This window comes from Helianthus annuus, chromosome 16, assembly GCF_002127325.2.
Source record: "Helianthus annuus cultivar XRQ/B chromosome 16, HanXRQr2.0-SUNRISE, whole genome shotgun sequence".
Taxonomy (NCBI): domain Eukaryota; kingdom Viridiplantae; phylum Streptophyta; class Magnoliopsida; order Asterales; family Asteraceae; genus Helianthus; species Helianthus annuus.
The window spans coordinates 154,259,175-154,280,703 of NC_035448.2; the positions used below are offsets into that span (position 1 = coordinate 154,259,175).

General features: G+C 37.2%; 3 protein-coding genes across 4 annotated transcripts; 1 reads left to right on the top strand and 2 right to left on the bottom strand.

Moving 5' to 3' along the window:
- Positions 1 to 2,679: 2,679 nt before the first annotated feature.
- On the top strand, positions 2,680 to 6,700 carry LOC110915644 (protein EMSY-LIKE 3). Its single transcript, XM_022160373.2, has 10 exons — positions 2,680 to 3,030; positions 3,674 to 3,885; positions 3,979 to 4,088; positions 4,199 to 4,427; positions 4,526 to 4,744; positions 4,820 to 4,888; positions 4,987 to 5,220; positions 5,311 to 5,379; positions 6,187 to 6,250; positions 6,408 to 6,700. The coding sequence occupies exons 1-10, from the start codon at positions 3,003 to 3,005 to the stop codon at positions 6,443 to 6,445; spliced, it is 1,272 nt and encodes a 423-aa protein (XP_022016065.1). The 5' UTR covers positions 2,680 to 3,002; the 3' UTR covers positions 6,446 to 6,700.
- Positions 6,701 to 9,191: 2,491 nt separating this feature from the next.
- LOC110914965 lies at positions 9,192 to 11,083 on the bottom strand. Of its 2 annotated transcripts, none has more exons than XM_022159574.2 (2): positions 10,832 to 11,083; positions 9,192 to 10,701 (listed from the first exon to the last, which is right to left on the bottom strand). In XM_022159574.2, exon 2 carries the CDS (start codon positions 10,652 to 10,654, stop codon positions 9,353 to 9,355), a length of 1,302 nt encoding a protein of 433 aa, XP_022015266.1. In that variant the 5' UTR covers positions 10,655 to 10,701; positions 10,832 to 11,083; the 3' UTR covers positions 9,192 to 9,352. The 2 variants fall into 2 exon arrangements, with proteins under 2 accessions (XP_022015266.1, XP_022015265.1); XM_022159573.2 differs by having other exon boundaries at positions 9,192 to 10,704.
- Positions 11,084 to 17,425: 6,342 nt separating this feature from the next.
- LOC110919873 (protein SHI RELATED SEQUENCE 2) lies at positions 17,426 to 18,478 on the bottom strand. The gene has a single exon (XM_022164120.1). It carries the CDS (start codon positions 18,476 to 18,478, stop codon positions 17,426 to 17,428), a length of 1,053 nt encoding a protein of 350 aa, XP_022019812.1.
- Positions 18,479 to 21,529: the final 3,051 nt, after the last annotated feature.

Here is a 21,529-nt window from a genome sequence, read left to right on the forward strand (position 1 = left end):
CTAAATTGTATATCCTAAATATTTATAAACTTTGTATATAAATGATGGGTAGTTTGGTAGATATACACTTTGTTTTATGTGGAACTATTATTATTTGACCCGATTTGAATCGAATAGCCAACCCAACCCCACCCGAAACATAAGGATAGGAAAAAAGAATTGGGTCCCATCACTTTACGCCCCCTCGAAACTTTTGGTCAAGCTCCGCCACTGCTGTTACCCGTCGGGTATTTGTCGGGTAATTACCCGTTGGGTATCGGCCATACCCGCGGGTATCGGGTATACTCGTTAATTTCATAAAAATTACCCGTTGGGACAAATATGCAATTATTACTTTGATGTTTATATAATTTACTATTTTAATGACTATAACAAATGAAAATATGATTAATAACTTACATATCATATTCAGACCACATATACCAAAATAAATCAAAACGATTACTTAATTAAGTAATTGTATGAGGACCACCTAATTACATAAACATCCACATAATAAAGGGTGATAGCTTCCATATCCAATATACATGCTTAAAAATAAGTTATCTGTTCACTAAGCATCTGCCAAATACATATCCACATATGACTATAGAGAAGGTAATAAGTACATGTACTAAGTTTATATATATGGAAATCTATAATATGATACTTTCGGGTATTATTCGGGTAAATGGGCCGGGTATCGGGCGGGTATTACTAAATCCCATACCCGTACCCAATTTTTTTCTTTTTTTAAGCCCGTACCTGGCCCGTATGTTTCGGGTTTCGGGTATACCCGTCGGGCTTGGGCTTTTTTGCCATCCCTAATGTCGTGTTCCCGAGTTTCATTTAAAAAAGTAAAAGAAAGGAGATCAAAAGAAAACTAGGCTAAATTCTTTAGTTTTTCTTTTCTTTCGATTTGGGACGAAATGGTGGGAAAAACATCTTTTTTTCCTTTCTCGTCCTTTCCTTTCTCACTTTTACTTTCTTTTCTTATCCCTCGTTAAGTTAACTCGGGAACAGAGCGTAAGTTCTAACATGCATCAAGATGCGTGTGGGTGATTTATGAAAATTTCATGAAAAATGATGTTTTAAACTTCAATTATACTTCACAGATGACAATAAAACATTAATAAAATGTGTGCGTGGATAAAAGCCATAGTAAAATTGTGCGTACGTCTTTGTGTTCCCGAGTTTCATATAACGAGAGAAGAGAAATGATTTGAAAGGAAGTAGAGAATAATAGTGTTGAAGAGCTTTTTTTAATGGAAATAAGAGAAAAGAAGAGAAGATGAGAGAAATGAAAAAAAAAAAAATAAAGTCTTTCTCTTCTATTTTATCCTTTAATAAACTCGGGAACACAAAATAAACGAGGAAAATTATGATTTAGAGTTGTTTGAAAAGTCAAAGTTGTGAATTATAACCCAAGTTGACTAAAACTGTTTAATTAATGGGTTAATCTATACACGATCCATCTAATAGTAGTTAACATATTAACCGGTTTAAGGGTTTTTTTTTTTTTTTTTTTTTTTTTTTTTTAAATAATACTTAGATTTTGGAAATGAAAAATGTTAATATTCAAAGTTTAACGTTTTCATTTTTATTTTTTCTTCTAGTAGTGTTGTCTTCCTGAGTTTACTTAAGGAGGAAAAAGAAACAAAATAGAAATATATTTGTGTTCTTGAGTTTCATTTAAAGAAGGAAAATAAAGGAAAATCAAACATGTTGGGTTCCCGAATTTCAATTAAAAAAGAAAATAAAAGGAAAAACTAGGCTAAACTCTTTAGGTTTCTTTCGTTAAACATCCTTTGTTTTCCTTTCTTCCCTTTATTTTTTTTCTTTTCCCTCCTTAAATTAACTTGACTTCTGAAAATGAAATTAATTTATTCATCAACTTTTCATTTTGAACTTATTTATTTTATTGGTTAACTGCTCATTCTCCAATCATTTACATTCACCTCTTCTAATATCAAGTTAAATATATAAACTCTAGTTTGTAATTAGGAATGAGAGATAAAGAAAACGAAAACAATTAATTAAACCACACCAATAATTTTTTTTTCGAAAAATCATAAATATTTTTATTCCATTCAACAACAGAGGAAATTACATAAGGATAGCAGATAGACGGGCAACAAACTGCGCCGTCATCCCCTTCTGAATAGAAAAACCTAATCTGCTAAAAACAAAGCCTCGCCCCTGAGGGGTCGAAAAGTTGCTATGGACCACACGCTGAACTCTAGCTAAGAACCAAACCGCCTCCGGCGCCAAGGAGCTAAACGTGTCAAACGCCAGGGGGACAAAGGGACATTGTTTTGGTCCAAAGCGCTGCCTATAAGGGTGTACCTATTGTCACATCAATGTGCCTATATGCACACCAAAAAGTGTTTTTTGTCCTATATGCACACACTGCAGTGTCGAGCTGTGGCTAAAGCGCGCCGTTTTGGTCCGGTCAACCAGACAAAGGCTGACATACAACCGCGTTTTGGTCCGGTCAACCAGACCAGACATTGACCAAAATATATTATATTCTCAACCCGTCAGCCCAACATGATTGACATACAGCCGCGCATTCCTATTAAAATTTAGGTCAAGCCTAAAAATGAGTTTAAAAAGGGACCCTTTAAAAAGTTGCATCAAAGTGAAAGTAAGGTGATTGACCAACCCTGACTCATAGGTACAAACCTTTCATCATAACTTCAAATTAGAAAAAGTCAAAACCCCAAAAAGGAGCCGGAACTCAACCCCAAAAAAACCAATAACCGTATAGATCTCTTTCATATCCGCCCCTTTTGTCATCACTCTCTTCAAAACTCCAAATTCAAACCCTAATTCCCCCATAATCACCCCTGTATACCTTCAAATCAATCGATTTCTTCCAAATTTAACGCCAATCGACGCTCAATTTGAGTCCTCTTTCATCGTTTCCCGTTTCTTCCAAACTTTTCGCCAACTTAGGGTTTTTGTGCGCTTAATCGTTGTGGAAATTTGATTCATTCTTCCCTTTATCTTGCAAGCTGGCTATGGATTACGAACCTTATGATAGCAGCGGTGAGTTCTTTAACTTTCTGGTGATTGATAGTTTTGTTGATCTTTGTTGGTGAATCTGTTTTCGATCAATGTGCGATAATTCGGCTTGATTTGTTGATAATTTTGTATTTTGTTAATCTTTTTGGTTAACTTTGTATTTTTTTTGTTGTTTTGAATACTTGAGTTAATGGTATATTTGAATTTAGGAGCTACTTTAATGGTGCGTGCGTGTGTGTATTAATGTTACAGAGAGTGAGATATGAATATGTTGTTATTCCGTATTTTGAAGAAGGTAGTTTCTTTTTCTTTTTCTTGGTCTTGGGTGTATGTTTAGACTAGAGTGTATTGGAATGTAGAGAATCAATTTAAGATTGGGTGGTTGTTAGTGATTTGATGCGTTTAAATGGCGACTATAAATGGACCTTTGACTATGAGTAAGCTTTCTTTTAAATTTATGGATTCTTCGTTACATATCCGACTTAGAAATATGTAGTATGACTTTGACTTATACACTCCTTTTGTTTGGTATATGATCTGTTAATTATGGATCTGGTGAACATGCATATGCATGTGTGCATGTCTGCATATGTATGTGTATGTATGTATGCATGTATATGTATCCATGTGTTGATGCTAATTAAGTAATTATATGAGTTCATTGCAGGAACCGATGATGATCTCCCCCCGTCCCATCAAAACAGAATTCCAAGAGGTGGACACGTGGCAGGTAATGGAAGATCTGCAGTTATGGGTTCCGCACAATATCCTAGGACGTACGGGGATACCGATATGGAAGCCCAAATTCACCACCTTGAGCAAGAAGCATACAGTTCAGTTTTACGAGCCTTCAAAGCCCAAGCAGATGCAATCACTTGGGTATGCTTTGTCATTAATTCATTATGTATGCGTGAATTTTTTGTTATTTTAATCAGGCTTTTGTTAGATTTTCATTAAAACATATATCTTCAGGAAAAGGAAGGTTTAATAACCGAGCTCAGGAAAGAATTGAGATTGTCAAATGAAGAACATAGAGAACTTTTGCTTAAAGTAAATTCAGATGACGTTATCCGGAGAATAAGGTAAATCCAGACATCCAGTATTGGTGATAACACATTAACACGGTTTGTCATTTTAATGATTACGGAGCTTTTTTCTGATTTTTGTGAGTGTTGTGTCATGAAAATAACAGGGAGTGGAGGCAGTCCAGTGGGCTTCAACCCGGGATGGTCAACCCTGGTCAAGCAGTACATGACCCATTACCGAGCCCATCTGTATCAGGAAACCGTAAGAAGCAGAAGATGAACCCGTCAGGACATTCTCAATCGTTTGGTGGGCCACCGCAACATGTACCTTTACCAACTCCTTCATCTGCTAGAAGAGCACCTGTGACGGGGCCCAAAGGAAAAAACAAGAAATCCGTAAGCTTTCGTATTTTTTAGCATTTATTTCTTATATAATTATATTATTGTGTATCTTGACTATCTTTTCAATTCACACCGATTTTTTCTGTGGTCAGATGATGGGTGGATTATCTAACATAAAAACGCAGCATCCTCCATCAGGCAGCACTACTGGTAGGGCCCAGCTTGGTAACCGTGTGACTTCCGGTGCACATGCAAATGAAACCGCTGAAACACCATCGTTCTCACCGTTAATCGGTAGAAAAGTGAGAACCAGGTGGCCCGATGACAATAATTTCTATGAAGCCACAATTACAGATTACAATCCAGTGGAGGTAATATGATTTTTTAACACGCGTTCATCGATTCCTAAAAAAATAACAATTCTGAAAATCTTTTATATCATTCAGGGTCGGCATGCACTAGTATACGATATGTATACAACAAATGAGACATGGGAGTGGGTCAATCTTGCAGAGGTAAGTGTAGATATATCATATATATCTTTTGTATGATGCGATTTCTTTCTTTAAAAGGCTTTTTTTTTTTTATTACTACAGTTTTGTTGTTGATGCAGATATCTCCAGAGGATATACAATGGGTGGAAGGTGAGGATCCTGGGATTCCTCTTAAAACGGGCTATGGTGGGCCGGGTCGACCCGTTGGGCGAGATAGTGGTCCAGGTGGAGGAAGAGGTAGAGGGATGCCCAAGGGTCAAACAAGAAAGATTTTCCCACCGTCACAGAATGGCATCGGAAAGAAGGGTTTAGATGATCTTCAACTATATAACACCGATACTCTAATAAAAGAGGTAAATATTAATCAGTATTAATTGCTTGTACGGTTAAATCTTATTATTTTGTGCGGTAGCTCATTTTGTATTATTAATGAACATGCGCAGGTGGAGAGAGTGTTTGGATCTAGTCATCCAGATCCACTTGAAATAGAGAAAGCAAGAAAAGTCCTCAAGGTTAGTAAAAACAAGTTTGAAGTACGTGGTTTTTTTGTTGTTTCTAGAGGTTTGCCAGATGGACAAACGGGTCAGGTGGGCTGTGGGTAATTTTCTTGTAGTCAGATCGGGCATGGGTTGGCCCGAAACGCTTTCCGCCCAAAATTTTTATACTTCTAATAAACAGTTAAAATGTTGTGGAAGTTACATTATTTGAATAATATGAATGTTTTGTTTATTTATTATTATGAGTAAATGGCATTTTCGTCCCTGAGGTTTGGCTAGTTTTGTGACTTTCGTCCAAAGGCTTGTTTTTCCGCATCTGGATCCAAAAGGTTTGAAATCTTGCCATTTTCATCTGGCTCGTTAACTCCATCCATTTTTCTCTGTCAAGTCAGGGACATTTCCGCTTTTTTTTTGGTTAACTTAAAAGGGCAGACCAAATTGCTCTTTTAAGTTAACAAAAAAGGCGGAAATGCCCCTGACTTAACAGAGAAAAATGGATGGAGTTAACGAGCCGGATGAAAATGGCAAGATTTCAAACCACCTTTTGGATTCAGATGCGGAAAAACAAGCCTTTGGACGAAAGTCGCAAAACTGGCCAAACCTCAGGGACGAAAATGACATTTTACTCTATTATTACTTTTTGCATAAAATAATTCAGGAGGTTTTATGCATTAAAATGATACTTTGGGCGATTTTTAAGTATTTATGCTCCCCTTTTTGACCCATTATATACAAGTCTAACCCAAATAGATCCTTTCATAAAGAAACCTCTAATTTGTTACTGTGAGTCGACATGTCTCATTAATATATGATATAATGCAGGAACATGAAGAGGCACTTGCTGATGCTATTGCAAGGCTTGCAGATATTTCTGATGGTGAAAGTGGTACACTTCTTTAACTCTTAACACGGTTTTATAAACCATTCTACTTTCGGGTGTCATTGGATGGTGCAATAATGAATTGTGTTTGAGAATTTGAATGGATTTGGGGGTCATATTCGTGTATGATAAAGTGGGTCTTTTTGTTGGCTGCTTTTGACAGATGAAGGTATGCGTGGACGACCAATGGAACGGGAATAGTTTAATTAACTACTGATAGCGAAATACTAACGGTTAATGAGATGGCAAAAGGTGACATAGAAAGATGTTTGTTTTAGATTTGGGTACTAGTGTTAAAGTGCATTGTAAAATATATCATGATTGGTTGTTACCCCTTTAGATATAATGTGTAGCAGTAATTGTAGTATGGGGTAACTTTTGTCATGTTCATGTTTTATATGAAATTCATTTGCACTTTTAATAACGACGATTATCAACATGGTTAAAATTCTGTCACTAAAGCATAGTTGATTTTCACCATTGATCTTCTCCACCCTGCCATCACCTTTGCTCACCGCATCGCTGCCATCATCATCTTCTAACATTGTCATCTTCTAACATCATCTTCTCCACCCTGCCTCAAAAAAGTTAATATCTTCACACTCTTGTTAACCTGGCAAAACGGAATGTGCATGTGGGATCAGTAGTCTGCCCTTTATGCGGTTAAGAGGATGAATCATCAGGCCGTTTATTTACTTCATGCATTATAGCATCTTTGGTGTGGAAGAAAAGCCATTGGTGTGGATCTTTTCATTCACAGTCATGGATCTTCTCTCAATTCACAATTCACATCTCCTCTCAGCCGGTCAAAACGAAAAGTGCTTCTCGAGATTATCTTGGTTGCTTGCTGGCTGGTGTATTTGGAATATTAGGAACGAGCTCGCCTTCTCTCATAATCAGGTTCTCGTATCCAAGAGTTGGAAAATGTTAGGCTTTAAATTGAAACGAACTGCCAGTTTGTAATCGGGTTGAAACTCCTCATTTGAAACCGAATTGAACGGATAAAACCCAGTTTCAAAGCAAACTGGTTTAAAAAAAAAACAATTTTGACTTTTTTTTGACTGCAATCAGACCAGTTTGTGCCCAAAACCAATTTGTGCACCTCTAGGTTTATCATTTATGCATTACTTGTGTGGAAAAAATAAACTAGTTCGTGTTAAGGAACCGACAAACTGGACAAGAACTAAACCAGTTCTGAACCGGTACCCTAGACCGGTTCCGAACAGAAAAAAACCGATGGTTCCAAACCGGTTCCATATCCCTAGCCAATACATACACAAACACGTACATACACTAACATATACATACACAATACATATACTATCATCCACAAATACATACACACATATATACTATCATCCACATCATACAAATACATACAGTAACACATACACATTAACACACATATAAATACACATACATAAAATTAGGGATGAAAACCTTCTAACCGAGTGTTGGTACTATACAATACCGTTACCGACCGAACACATATGATACAACATTGGTTTCTTAGTTTAGCTCCTTAGTTTAGCTCAATTTCGGTATCGCTACTATGCAGTACGGTACCTGTTTGGGACCTTTAACGGTCCTATACCATACTAGTAGTCTATACAATATGGTATTCAGTTTCAGTTTTAAGGAAAATTTCAGTACCAGTACTATACAATACGGTATCACTGTATCGGTTAGGCACTTAGGTATAGTATCGGTACCAATCTCATTTCTTCCTAAATTATGTTTTTTGCATTGATTTTGTATCATATTCTAAAAAACAAAAAATAACAAAAGTTGTATTTTATGTACTTTATTTAGTACATTTGTTTTTTAAATAACTTTAAAATGTGCATGCACGAACTTGGTTTTCAAACCGAAACCGAACCAAACAGACCCATAGGTTTGTGTTTCAAACACCCCAAAACCGGTTGGGAACCAAACTGGTTCCTCCGCTGAATCGATTTCATCACGACCGAACAAGGCCCAAACCAGTTCCAAACAGGTTCGGTTCAGCAGCCCAAACCGATTTGTGCACCTCTACCTGTACTGATGGTCCAACTCTCTTCATTAATACACCACCAGGATGCCACTTTGATAACAAGTCTCGTTTTGCCTTAGTCATGGCGAACTTTCCAAGCGGGTTCAGCCAGTTATTCACGATTTAAAAGACCAGGTTTAACATCGATTCAGCCACCGGTTTGCCTTGAATGTAGAAACTAGTCAAGAGTATAATTTTCATATTTTCTTTTTATTCAAAAAGCTATGTATACGTGTAATATTCATCAATCATCTCATCAGTTGAAAAAGTAGTAATAATCACAATAATGCAAACAGTGATCTTAAACAATAAAAAAGGCGCCAACTGTCATACTATACACACTAATTAGTAATTACCCGCTAGCTAGCCAACCCATGAGGTTTGGTTTATTTTATTTTATTTTTTTTGAACGGCCAACAAACATTTATTAATAAGCATGGACTAACAAACTAGTTGGACCAAAAAAGCACCACACAACAGATTAAAAAAGTATATTTGCAAAATCGAACCGAACCCATTGTTCCCATGTCAAAACCCTCGCCTTGGCTCTACTTTTTACCGACAAAAAACTAAAGTGCCTAATCTCCTCTTTCATTGCACGGATACAAGGGTCTTTGTGGTTAAACACCCTCGCGTTCCGAGTCTTCCAGATTGTCACTTGAATCATCCCATAAACCAACTTTTTCCACTTTTGTGATCCCCTGAGCACTTTCCAGCCTCCCATGAGGTTTGGTTTATGGTTTTCTAAAAACTGATTTGACAAATAATATAGTAAAAAAAACACCCAAAATATTATTAACATCTTGTGTATCACATTCAAAGCAAAATAGTGACAAGTGCATTATGAGGCTCTCATGGTTCCCAACATATCATTGGTACTGCAATGAACACAGGCTCCATGTATAAGAAACAAAATGCATGAAACAAATCAGGTGTTACGATTTCAAGATATTAAAAGCGTTACATGTGTTGAATTACAGAAAAAGATAACACTCGACATCTAAAACATGTCCACTATGAAAAATCAATGTAATGACGAAAACAAGCAAAGTATAAATACTTCAGGCTCACGAACATCACCTCAAACGTCTCCTCCTGAGTTCCCGAGATGTTCCACCTTCTAAACTCAACGCCGGCGAACCAGCACTTCGTCTAGACGAAGAAGACGGGTGTGATTGAGAAATTGTCAGATCGATCTCTACAGATCCATCCGTTGATATATCATCCAAGTGCACAACAGCAACTGATCTTTGAGAAGAACTAGAATCTGGTAATGAAGAATTCATCTCTGCATTCTGAGGCTCTGGTTGACTTTCAGTAGTAGCAGCAAGAAAAGCATTCAGTTCTTGATTACTTGGTAGATTACGACGTGCCTCTGCTCTACTTAAATAACGGTCATTAATGTAAGTTTCAAGATCTTCAACCAATCTTTCTGCATTGTTTAGAGCAGACGAAATAGAAGAAAGTGACGCAGCACTTTCAGATATCACCCTTGAAAACTGGCGGGAGCGGTGGCGGCGGCTACCGCCAGCTTCTGAATTGTGTAGCAACGTGGGATTGGTATCAGAACCCGGACCTACACCGTTAAGACCTTGAAAAACGGGGCTTTCACCAATCGAACCGATCCCGATTCTAATCCTTCTAAGCGCTTCTGCTACAGGAATATGAGAAATCCCCCTCATCACCCTTTGTTGCCTGATACTTTCTACTCTACGCGCGCGCGGTCTTGGAGGTATCTTCACACCAGATTCCAACTTCAAAACCGGCGGATTCTTCCCGTTCCCGTAAATTGGTGTAATACTCGAATCCGTCACTTCTCCCTTGCAAACGGGACATTCTTTCGCACTCGAATCCACATACGACAACTGGTAGAAACAACACCAACAAAATAAGTGACCACAGCAAGTCAAAATCGGATCCCGAGCCATCTCCAAACATATATTACAATCGAAAAAACCCCCACTCTCATCTTCCTCACCGCCTCCATCATTATCCGTCTTTTTTGGATCCAAATCCATCTCCAACGCTTTTGCTAACTGACTGATATCCCTTTTACTGTTCCTCCCCCTCTCCCTCTCTTCACCCCCTTCCTGAACCCTAACGGCATCCCGAACATCATTCCTCTCTTGATTCTGATTCCCAGAACCACCATCCCCCTCAATTACCGCCATATAACTCAACTCCGGATTGTTCCAAGCCTGTCGCCATCGCTGGCGATGTCTAGCCCTAGCCGTAACCGCTTCAAGCTGCCTAAGTCTCTCCTCGATCCTACCTTGTGCGGTTTCGAGTTCATTTATCAATAATCCATGACCAAACGGTGGTGGTGGTGGTAACGGCTCTTGGTTCAAATCCAGATCCATAACCATATCATCAGCCATCTAATTTCACAGATCCCTAATTCTCAATTTTCCCTAATTAATTTCACCTTCTACACAAAATTAGGGCAAAATTAGGGCGAAAATCATGAACATTCAACGTCCGATTAACACTAACGATATGAATTTTCGAAATTGAAACACATATATGAACAAATTTATCGAGATGTAAACCCTAACCTGATCGAGAGACGATTTATTTCAATTTGTTGACCTATTTGTTTTTCTCTCTTGTTGGAATTGAAGAATTGAACGGAGGGGATGATGTTCAGTGCGACGATTACGGTGACGGCGGAAGGTACGGCGGAGCAACGACAGTTACGGCGGCGTTCCGGCGATCGGAGAGGATAAAACGCATGCGTTGAAGCGGTAGTAGTACACAAGTGAATAATGAATAATAATAATAATTGTGGTTCACGGAAAGAGGTCTATGACACGTCGCCGTTTCGTTTTGTATGACTTTACATAAAAGGGACCGTACACGTGCATATATTGTGGGCTTTAGTTTATGTATGGTAAGAGTGTATTGAAAGACTAATTAAGTATTCGAATATTTGAATTTTAATTTGTTGCTACCTATGGCTTGTTATTTTTAGTTGTCCTTTTTAATTGATTTTAGGTTCTTTTGTTATGATTTTGAAATTGTTATGCTATAATGTGTGTTCATGACCTTCTACGTCAGTGTCATGCAGCGGCAGACTCAGTAATTTTTTCATGGGATGCGGAATATTTTTAAAAATTTTAGGCCCCTAGGTATATAAGTAAAAAAATCGGTTCGTATCGGGTCGGGTCGGGTCATGTAAAACAAACGAACATCAAACTAAATTTATATAATCATCAAAAACATGTCAAACCTTGTTACAAACATAATTAAAACGTTGACGCCCTACGGGTTTTCATTTTTTGAAATCTATCCAAAACATCATCTAAAACTAATTTCTTAAGCAATTCTTTCTCTATATAACATAAGTTCATCGCTTCATAACATAATGTTTCAATTTTAGTTTTAATTTTCAACTATTCAAGCCCTATAAATTATAACGTAAGTTGTAATCACCCTAAAAATATATAAACAACATAATCACCCTAAAAATCATCTAAACAACCATAAACAACGTCAAAACACACAAAATTTCAAACCTATTTAACAACTTTATTACTCTTTTTTCTCCTATAATAGCAATAAAATCATCAAAATAACAAAGAAACTTACCCGTGTTCGGATTCCAGTTAGATTTGGTGTCAAACGATGGTGGTATGGTGGCTGATTACGGTGGTCGCCGGCTGCTGGACTGTTGTCGCTGGGTGATGTTGTTTGTTGGCAGTGCAGGGACGCAAGAGAGAGAGAGAGAGAGGGGGGGAGAGAATTTTCTAAAGGTTTTGGGCTTTAATTATTTTATTATAATTTGAAATATTGTTGGGTTTGGTTAATGGGCTAAGACTTAGTGGGCTAGCTAGTTAAGAATTATAAGTGGGTAAAGGTATGGGTATTTGGGTTGAGTTAGTTAGGTATTAAAAGTTATATAATATCGGTAAGCCTCGTTCACCTCTTAGATTTGTTTTAGCAACGTGTTACTTCGGTTTCGGTTCGAGTTGTAAATTCTTGTTTATCTACTACCATACTTGACTGTATATGCTTTGTAAACTTGAACTAGTGTGTGTAAATATGTATGCATGCATGTATATATATATATATATATATATATATATATATATCTGTAGTTATGTGGAGTATGAAAGTATGTAAGTGATGGTATGTATGAATGTGATCGTTTGAACGTGTACCGTTACGACTACCCGGAGCTTGCTAGTTATCCGTATATATATGTATATGTACCTGTAGATTATAGGAAGTTGTGTGGATACGAACCAGGTTGACGATGTCGAGTCGGAAACCATAGGAGCGGTCTTGATTTATTATTATTTTTTTTGTGATATGTCGTAGTCGATACTTGATCTTCATAGCGTAAAGAAGTTCCGGTTCGAATGTTCAAGAACACGAACTCGTATTAAACATGCGTGTTTATAATAGACTTCAAAAATAGGAGGTTATGTATATGGATTTGGTGAATCATGCTAGACTAATTGTTAATGGGTACAGTGACATGAAACCCTTCAAATTGGAACTTGTATAAGTGATCGATACATATAACATGAGTTAGTATGGCTGAATTAGATGGTTGATGTTTATAATTAAATATATTACTTGGTTATATGGTTTCTTCACGATTAATATTAGGATGTTATAGAAATTCTGTTGGTCATGGCATGAAAAGAAGCAAATAAAGATGGCTGTTAAAATTCACATGTAATCTGATGGCATTTTGTGGTCAAAAAGTTTAATTGCAACATGGCCTTTTGTCATGAGATTCGGTGTTTGGTATTTGGTATTGCTTGAATGATTTATGTACATAATATAGTTAAATGCTTTTGTCTGATGAATCTGAGATGATTAGCTTTAGGGATGTTTTAACATGTTGATAACACGCTCGTTATTCTTGAAAACAACTTTAATTCACATAATAAATGTTGAGAGTGAAAGCTGAAACCAAACAACTTTCACTGCAGAAAATACGCCAACTTCGGCAGTATTTTTTGGGACTTAAACGTATTGAAACTCTATGTTTTCGGAGCCTAAAATCAAGTATTCGGAAGTATCTTTCAAACCGCAGTGATTTCATATTGTTCGGACAGGTATAGGTATTTTTAACGAATTAAATCGCAAAACTGCTCTAAGCTGTCATTTTCTGCAGAAAACGCAACTCAAGTTTCGTGTCATAACTTGGTATGTGTTTACTGTTTAGACTTGAAAATTTTACTGTAGATGCTCTTAAGTGTCGGTGCAAATCTCCAACTAGAATTTCGTCATTCGGATAAACGTATATTTTTATATAATTTTTTCGGCAAACCTGACCAGATTATGTCAAATCTGATCATGGTTTGGCGCATGATTTTTCTCGAAAAATCCGTAAGGAATTTGGTCACCAAATTTTAATGCAATGGTCTTTGGTTCGATTGAAATGTTCTGTAATTTTTCGGGAACTATCCGGTGCCCGAACGGTCCCGATTAACGCACCGCAAATTGTCCGAAAATGCACTTAAAAGCTGAAATTTTGTGACAAGATTTATTATGTGATTTGTGATGAATATGTGGTCGCTAATTCGAATAGCCACACTTTGCATGCATGTGTACATATATACATTATAACTGAAACTGCGTGATCTCCTAGTTTGGAACACGTACACACCCTCTTTATTAAAGGGTGACAACATGTGATAAGTATTTAATCGGAAACTGCGTGATCTCCTAGTTTGGAACACGTACACACCCTCTTTTATTGAAGGGTGACAACATGTGATAAGTATTTAATCGGAACCTGCGTAATCTCCTGGTTTGGAGATTACGTACACACCCTCTTTACTGAAGGGTGACAACACGGATACTAGACCAAAACTTTCTATCATGAAGTCCCTCCTTTTTATATCGACTTAATCGCCGGGCCAATGGCGAGCGGGTTATTAGTTAGATAGCGCTATTTAGGTTTGACAAGCCTCACACCGTGCCGCAGAGGACGGGCGTGAACTAATAGATCTGGGCACTAGTTAATGATGATAGACATTGACGTCAGGGCACCAACTTACTTTAGTCAGTGGTCGATATGGTAAACGGGTCTAGTGGTTCACATGGGGAAGCCCCCACTGATTATGAATATGTTTGGGAAACAGGGAAAAACGGGATAACTATAACTTACAAACGAACTCATGGTTTTTTTGAAATAACCTAACAAAGAACACCAACTGTGAACTCGCTCAACTTTGTTGTTGACTCGTTGTTACATGTCTTGCAGGTCGTTAGGTACTTATGGAGCTTGCACGAGGAGGCGTGATCGTTGTGGGACATGGGTAGTCTTATGCCATGTTAAACATTTGATATATTTGAACTTACACTTTATTTTAAACATTTTGCTTCCGCTTACAACTTAAATTACGTTTTGTTTGGACACCAATTATATTGCGTTGGGTTTTATTTTTATTTACATACTATGTTCAATATGATTGGTGGCTTGATCCTGGTCAGTCACGCCTCCAAGTGGTGATACTCCGCATGTGGATTTTGGGGGTGTGACAATAAAACTGAAAAACCGAAACCGAACAGTTTTAAAAAGGCAAAAATCGACATTTTGGTTTTGGTTTTGCCCACAAACCGAACCGAACCGTACACACCCCTGCAAATGGTAGTAGGTTCAAATCCTATTAAGGGCATGTGTGATATGATTTTAGCGTTAAAATAAAAGCAGATGAGATAAATGTTTTGTAGTATTCAAACATGGATCTAACTGGTATAGATATAGCGCACCAATCACTACACAAACTATTTTTTTTTTAACTATTCAGAACTAACAAAGTAATATACAAAACCCATGTAATATATAGGTTTTTTAAGATATAACTTTTTACTATTTAGTATTCAAAATTTCATTTATTCAACCCGTGTAAATATTCAGGGTTTTTAAACATATACCTTTTTATTATTATTTGAGTAAATTGCCAAAATCGTCTTTTAGGTTTGATCATGGTTGTCATTTTCATTCAATATAGAATATAGTTTTTTATTTACTAAAAGGAACTAATGATATATATATATTTCTTTTAATTACCTCGAATGTTTATCAAGAAACATAATTATTAATTCAAAAAATTTATCTATAAGATTGTTATGGTTTGTTTCAAAATCTACGAATCTAATACTTTAATTAATATTAATAACTAATTATGTGATATAATGACTACTTTTAATTATAAATTATAAAAATCTTTCTATACTAATAAATAAAAATCCTTTTTGGACACGTGTCATTCTCTGGTAATTTCTCACCCTTATTTTTTTATTTATCTATTTTATTAAATAATAATAATAATAATAATAATAATAATAATAATAATATTAAACATCAATTTAACTAAATTTATTTATCTCTTTTGTTTAATTGATTAACTCTAAAGTTTTGGCAATTTAAATCTAAAGTTTTGATATTTGTTATTTTAACCCCTTTAATTAATTTGATTTTCCACTTCTAATTCAAAAGTTTTCATCTTTTACAATTTAACCCCTTTAATTTTTTACTTTCAATCCAAAGCTTTTCATCTTTTGCAATTTAATCTCAACATTTTTATTTACTTTCAACTTTAGTCTCTTATATACTTTTCATCTTTCATAAGTTCTCCGTTTAACGTGTCGTTCTAAATTTCTGACTTAACACGCCGCAACGTGCGTGTGGGGTTCAACGTTTTTTCATCTATTTTTTTCCTGTTTGACATGTCTGTCGCGGCGCGTCTATTTTTACCCGTTTGATAGGTCTGTCGCAACGTGCGAGTCAGAGATTGACTTAGTTATGTTTTTCTCGGTTTTACACACAATTTCGGTGCCGGTACCTAATTTCGATGATTTTCCGGATCGGTACTTTCGGTGCCGTTACCGGTACCGAACTCATCCATATTTTAACGTGATAGCACCGTAATAATTGAATTGAAAACAACCGAATTTCCAACATGTAGGACGTGTGGCCGTGTCTGTCCTATTATTATATATTAGGTTATTTAAAATCGTTTTTTTAGGACGGAGTGACTGTCTTTTTTTTTTTTTGAACGACAAATTTGGATCACTGACGGACCACTGGAGTATCATCGTGCCACCAGTGGAACCACCCAATCATATCCATCTCCACTAGGCATAATGCCTATACACCAATTCAGGAGGAAACCCAATAAATATGGGAAACCCCCCTTGTGGGAATCGAACCCAGGACCTATTGGTCCCAAAGTCTTATCCCAGCACCAAGATGCCACTAAGCTATAAAGCCATAGACCGGAGTGACTATTCTTACAACGTCATTTTTATTTATGTTTTGATATTAGGTATCTGCTTGCCGTTGCTGACACGCGTTTTGCAGTCATTGGATTCTCGCCGCAACGCGCGGGCGGAAAATCAACTAGTTTAATTGAAAACAAAAAATGCTTCTGTTTAATTTTTTCCTTATCCTGACATAAATTTTATTGAAAGCGAAATTGTATTTAAATTAAAGTATTTTTTGTGTAGTAAACCATACAGAGTACCGGCAGCCATAACGAACAAAATCGATACCAATCGAACAACATCAATACCAATATCGTAATTATTGGAACCAGTATTGGTATTCTGTATAGTTTTTGATTGGCACATACCAAACTAAACTGATGCCGACTAAACAATATCAGTACTCGTATCGGTATTAGGGCAGACGGGGCCGTGCGTTATTTTATCACGGAAATCAACTACAACGCGTTATACATGAACAATTCCCACCCCCACAACAAATGTCAACACGTTATATTTTCCACGAATCGATTTTCCGTTATTTTTTCAACGCGTTATTGTTTGGTTTTGTGAGTGTAATTGTTGGTTGGGGGGAAATTGTTGGGTGTGGTGGTGAGTGATGACCACCCCCACTAAAAAAGGTTGTGAGTGATGGAAAAATGGTTGCTGACATAGCGGAACATGATTGGATATTGTGAGTGATAGAAATTTTATCACTAGTGCCCACCCCACTCCCCTTATCGTTATCAATATTCATAACATTGGTTTACCCATATCGTTTTTTGCCACTAAATCACCAACGCTGAAGAAAAGTATTATTTATAGTTTATACAAGTTGAAATAAAGTAAAGACTACCAACAAGACGAGGTAAACACCGATCATTCTTGAAGAAAAACAAAGATGAAGAAGACTTTATATTTTAAAAGCCAAAACCTCCAAATCCAGCACCCATTAATCCACCAAAGTTTCCAAGAACCGAACTTAAATCCATACCACCACCACCACCCATCATAGCCTGTAGCATCTGATTGTAATCACCACCACCGCCACCACTCATCATAGCCTGTAGCATCTGATTGTAATCACCACCACCACCACCACTCATCATAGCTTGTAGCAACTGATTGTAACCACCACCACCACCACTCATCATAGCCTGTAGCATCTGATTGTAATTACCACCACCACCACCACCACCACTCATCATAGCTTGTAACATCTGATTGTAATCACTACCACCACCACCCATCATCGGTTGAAGCAACGGGTTGTTCATGTTACCACCACCACCACCACCACCACCACCACCCATGATTTCTTGCAGAATTTGGTCTCTCTTATTATTCACCTGCTCCACAAACCACTTCTCAAACTGATCAGTAGTACTACTACTACTACTACTACTTCTTCCAGCTCCAGCAACCACTTTTTTTACCTTAGATGTCACACACAACACATGAGCATCAAACCCACACAAACCACATCTATACAACCAACACTTACTTCCACAAACCACACCACACACATCACAGCGAAACGCATCATTCCCATACGGTGACGAAAACACAAGATTAAGCTGGTGACAGTGGCTCCTATGAGACACCAACAACGGTAACTTAGCACACGCCACATGGATATTAACACCACAGTCTTTGCAGCTGTACAAAAAGCTATCACCATGTTTGCCACAACCGTTGCACGTGAAAACACCATTAGGGTTTTGTGATATTGGGAGGAGGGTGAGAGGGTGGTGGTGGTGGTGGCAAGGGTGGGTGATTGTTTGAGGCAGTTGGGAGCATTTGAGGTGGAGGGAGAAGGTGGTGGTGCATGAGGGTGATCTGCATGTGTAGAGTGGTTCGGTTTCTAGGGTTTTCTTGCAGGCTGAACAAATACGAGATGTTTTAGGGTTGGTTAGGTGTAGAGGGTGTGGGTGGCTGAAGTGGCTTATTGTGGCTGAAGATGGGCTCCTCATTTCCTCCTAAAAGTGGAAATTTTCTTGTGAGTGGTGTGAGATATATATGGGTAATGTGTGATATATGTGGAGTGTGTAGTGTGTATAGTATAGATTTTTTTTATTAGTAAATAAATATATAAAAGGAGAACAAGTCTCAAAACATGTTTTTTTTTTTATCGATAGTGGTTGTATACTTGTATACCAAGTCCAACTTTTTAACAGCGGTATTATAGATGTTCAACATTTAATGGTTTTCTTATTATAGATGTTCAACATTTAATGGTTTTCTTTATATGATTGCGGTATTATATGGTCTTGTAATATTTTAATATTTAATTAATAATATGGAGATGATATTAATTTAATATCACTAGGGCTCTAAATGAATCAAATAAACACGAATAATGTTTTGTTGGGTTCATTCGTTAAGAAAATAAATGTGTTTACAAATTATAACACTTATCGAACAAGATTTTATGTCTGTCTTCATTCATTAATGAAATGGTCGTGTTCATGTTCGTGTTTGTTTGTTAATTTTAGGTAACGAAAACAATTAAACGCAAATGAACGTGCATGAACAAAAATGAACACAAACTAGTGTTTATAAACAAAAACAAACACAAACGAACATATATTACACTTCGAATAAAATCGCTATCTTTCATTACAAACATTATGTAGATCTACTGTGATACTTCGGGTTTTCCCGAACAGCTTTATTGTAAAATACAATTATGTGGGGTTGTTAAATAAAAACTTATGTTATGATTAGCGTGTGTTGCGTGCATAATGTGAAAACGTGTAACATATAAGCTTGTATGTCAATTTATATTATTATTAGAATACATGTATGGAGGTGAGCTGAAACCTCCCACTCTCGGGATTGGGCTTCCTTGGTTCCGACTCCCCACTTGATGGACGAATGAACCATGAGTCCATATTGACCGGCCCTACTGTTTGGCCCACTCGAAACCACAAAAACCTTTTAGGGTGCGCATTCATGAGGGTATAAAATGTCACACCCCAACCGATGGCGGAAACATCGGGATGAGACGAACAAATCGCTCAAAAGCATCATAACACTATTTGTGACAATATAGATTAAATCAAATTTCATAAATGACTAAATTCAAATACATTGATTCAAATAAAGACAAATTGCAACGAACATGGTTTATTATTAAAATGGGTATCTAGTCCATCCTAACTTGATTCTTCAACATCTTGACTGTCAACCTGCAACATGTATTAAAATAGAGTTTCAATGCAAAAGCAAAGAGCGAGTATACAAGTTTGTTTACATAGCATAATAGAATAAAAACTCATATCCAACACGAACATATTAAAATAGTTTCAACCATGCTAGTTTACGTAGTCCAAGTGATAGCCCAAGTTTCCCAATGCGTTAAAGTACCTAACCCAAAGTTTCACGGGAGGTTGATATGTCTCCTCCTAACAATACCCCAAAGACTAACGGGGAGGTGCATTACTCCTATAGCGCTACTATTGTTAAGGCGGAACTACACACAGGGATTAAACGTTCACATAGCACAAAATAGTCTCAAGAATCACAAGTTTCATGTTTCATGTTTAAATGGATAGAGTAAGTTTCAAATAAGTTTCAAGTGTCACGTGCGTTTAATATAGAATACATGTTGCACCCAAAGTGTTTAAAAGTAAAAATGGGTTCGAGTATACTCACATAATTGCTAAGTCTTCCGATTATCCAAGTGTTGACGAGCGTATGAGTTTAGGAGGTTAGAACACCGAGGTCACCCTATGTGGTAAACGGGGGTGTATGAGTATTCGGAATTATAACGGAGGAATTGAATTGGAATTTAGAGTGTAACGTATATAATTAACACCGCTTATGAAAGAAAACTCTAAATTGATTTCATAAAAAGGGTTGTAGGCGCGTTGTCAAAATAATGAATATATATATTTTTGACGAAAGCATATTTGGTATATATGTATTTATATTTTGGCGAAAGGTATAAGATGTTTATATATACATAGGTATTTTATATAGTTTAAGTAACGTTTCTAAATTAATCCTTTCAAAAGTGTCGTTGTAATGTCGTCCAAAAATAAAAATAAAAATAAAAATAATTATACAGTTATATCTATTTTATAAAAATTAGTCGAAGTTGATAGGTTTCGTTTTATGAAAGTTTACGAAAAACGGGCAGAGTTTCCTCTGTTTATGGACGATCCCAACAACACGAGTTGCCGATTTATTTATCAAAATTCAACAATCAATTTGATAACGCAATTTACAATATAAGATTTCTATGTAAAAATACAAATTATAACAAGTTTGGTGTCGCGATTAAAATAGTAAATAATTATGAAAAACACTAAAATTAATATTCGAGTCGTTAGTTTATACCAAAACTTGTGTCGACCCAGCAGTTGACTGACAGTTGACCAGAATTGACCCGACAGAAGCCCGACCAAATCTGGAACCGAAACTCGAACCAACATGAACCGAACCGAAACCGGGTTGAAAGGAACCTGAAAACAAACCCGAAACCAAAACTGATTTTGAAATAAAACTGAAGTTTAGATGAATAACGTTCCAACTCTTACCGGAACCGACGCGACCACATTGACTTGATGTCGACTGAACTCGAACCAAACCGCCAATACCTCACTGTCGTCGGCCGAAACTCGAACAAAACGAACAGAAACCTAACCCAACAAACCCGGTCTTTTAAGCTGACCCGAAACGGAGCCGCCGTGAGACCACCGCAGATGGCGGAGCTGCTGCCGCCGTCGTCTCCATCTTCGTCGCCGTTGTCGCTTTGACGATTCGCCGGCCCCTTTCCAACTCGTTCTCTCTCTCAATCAGCCGTCACTCACCTGACGCCATCTACTTCGCCATCGCCGCCACTGATGGTGGTCTCGCCGGCGACGAAACAGACAAGGGGGTGGGGCTGTCATCGGAGAAAGGGGAGAACCGGAGCAGAGGAGGTGCGGCCGAAGAAGAAAGGGGGCGCCAGAGGTTGTCGGTCGCCGTTGTTCAGCCGGCGGTCTTCATCGGAGCTGGTGAGGGTAACCGAGAGGGAA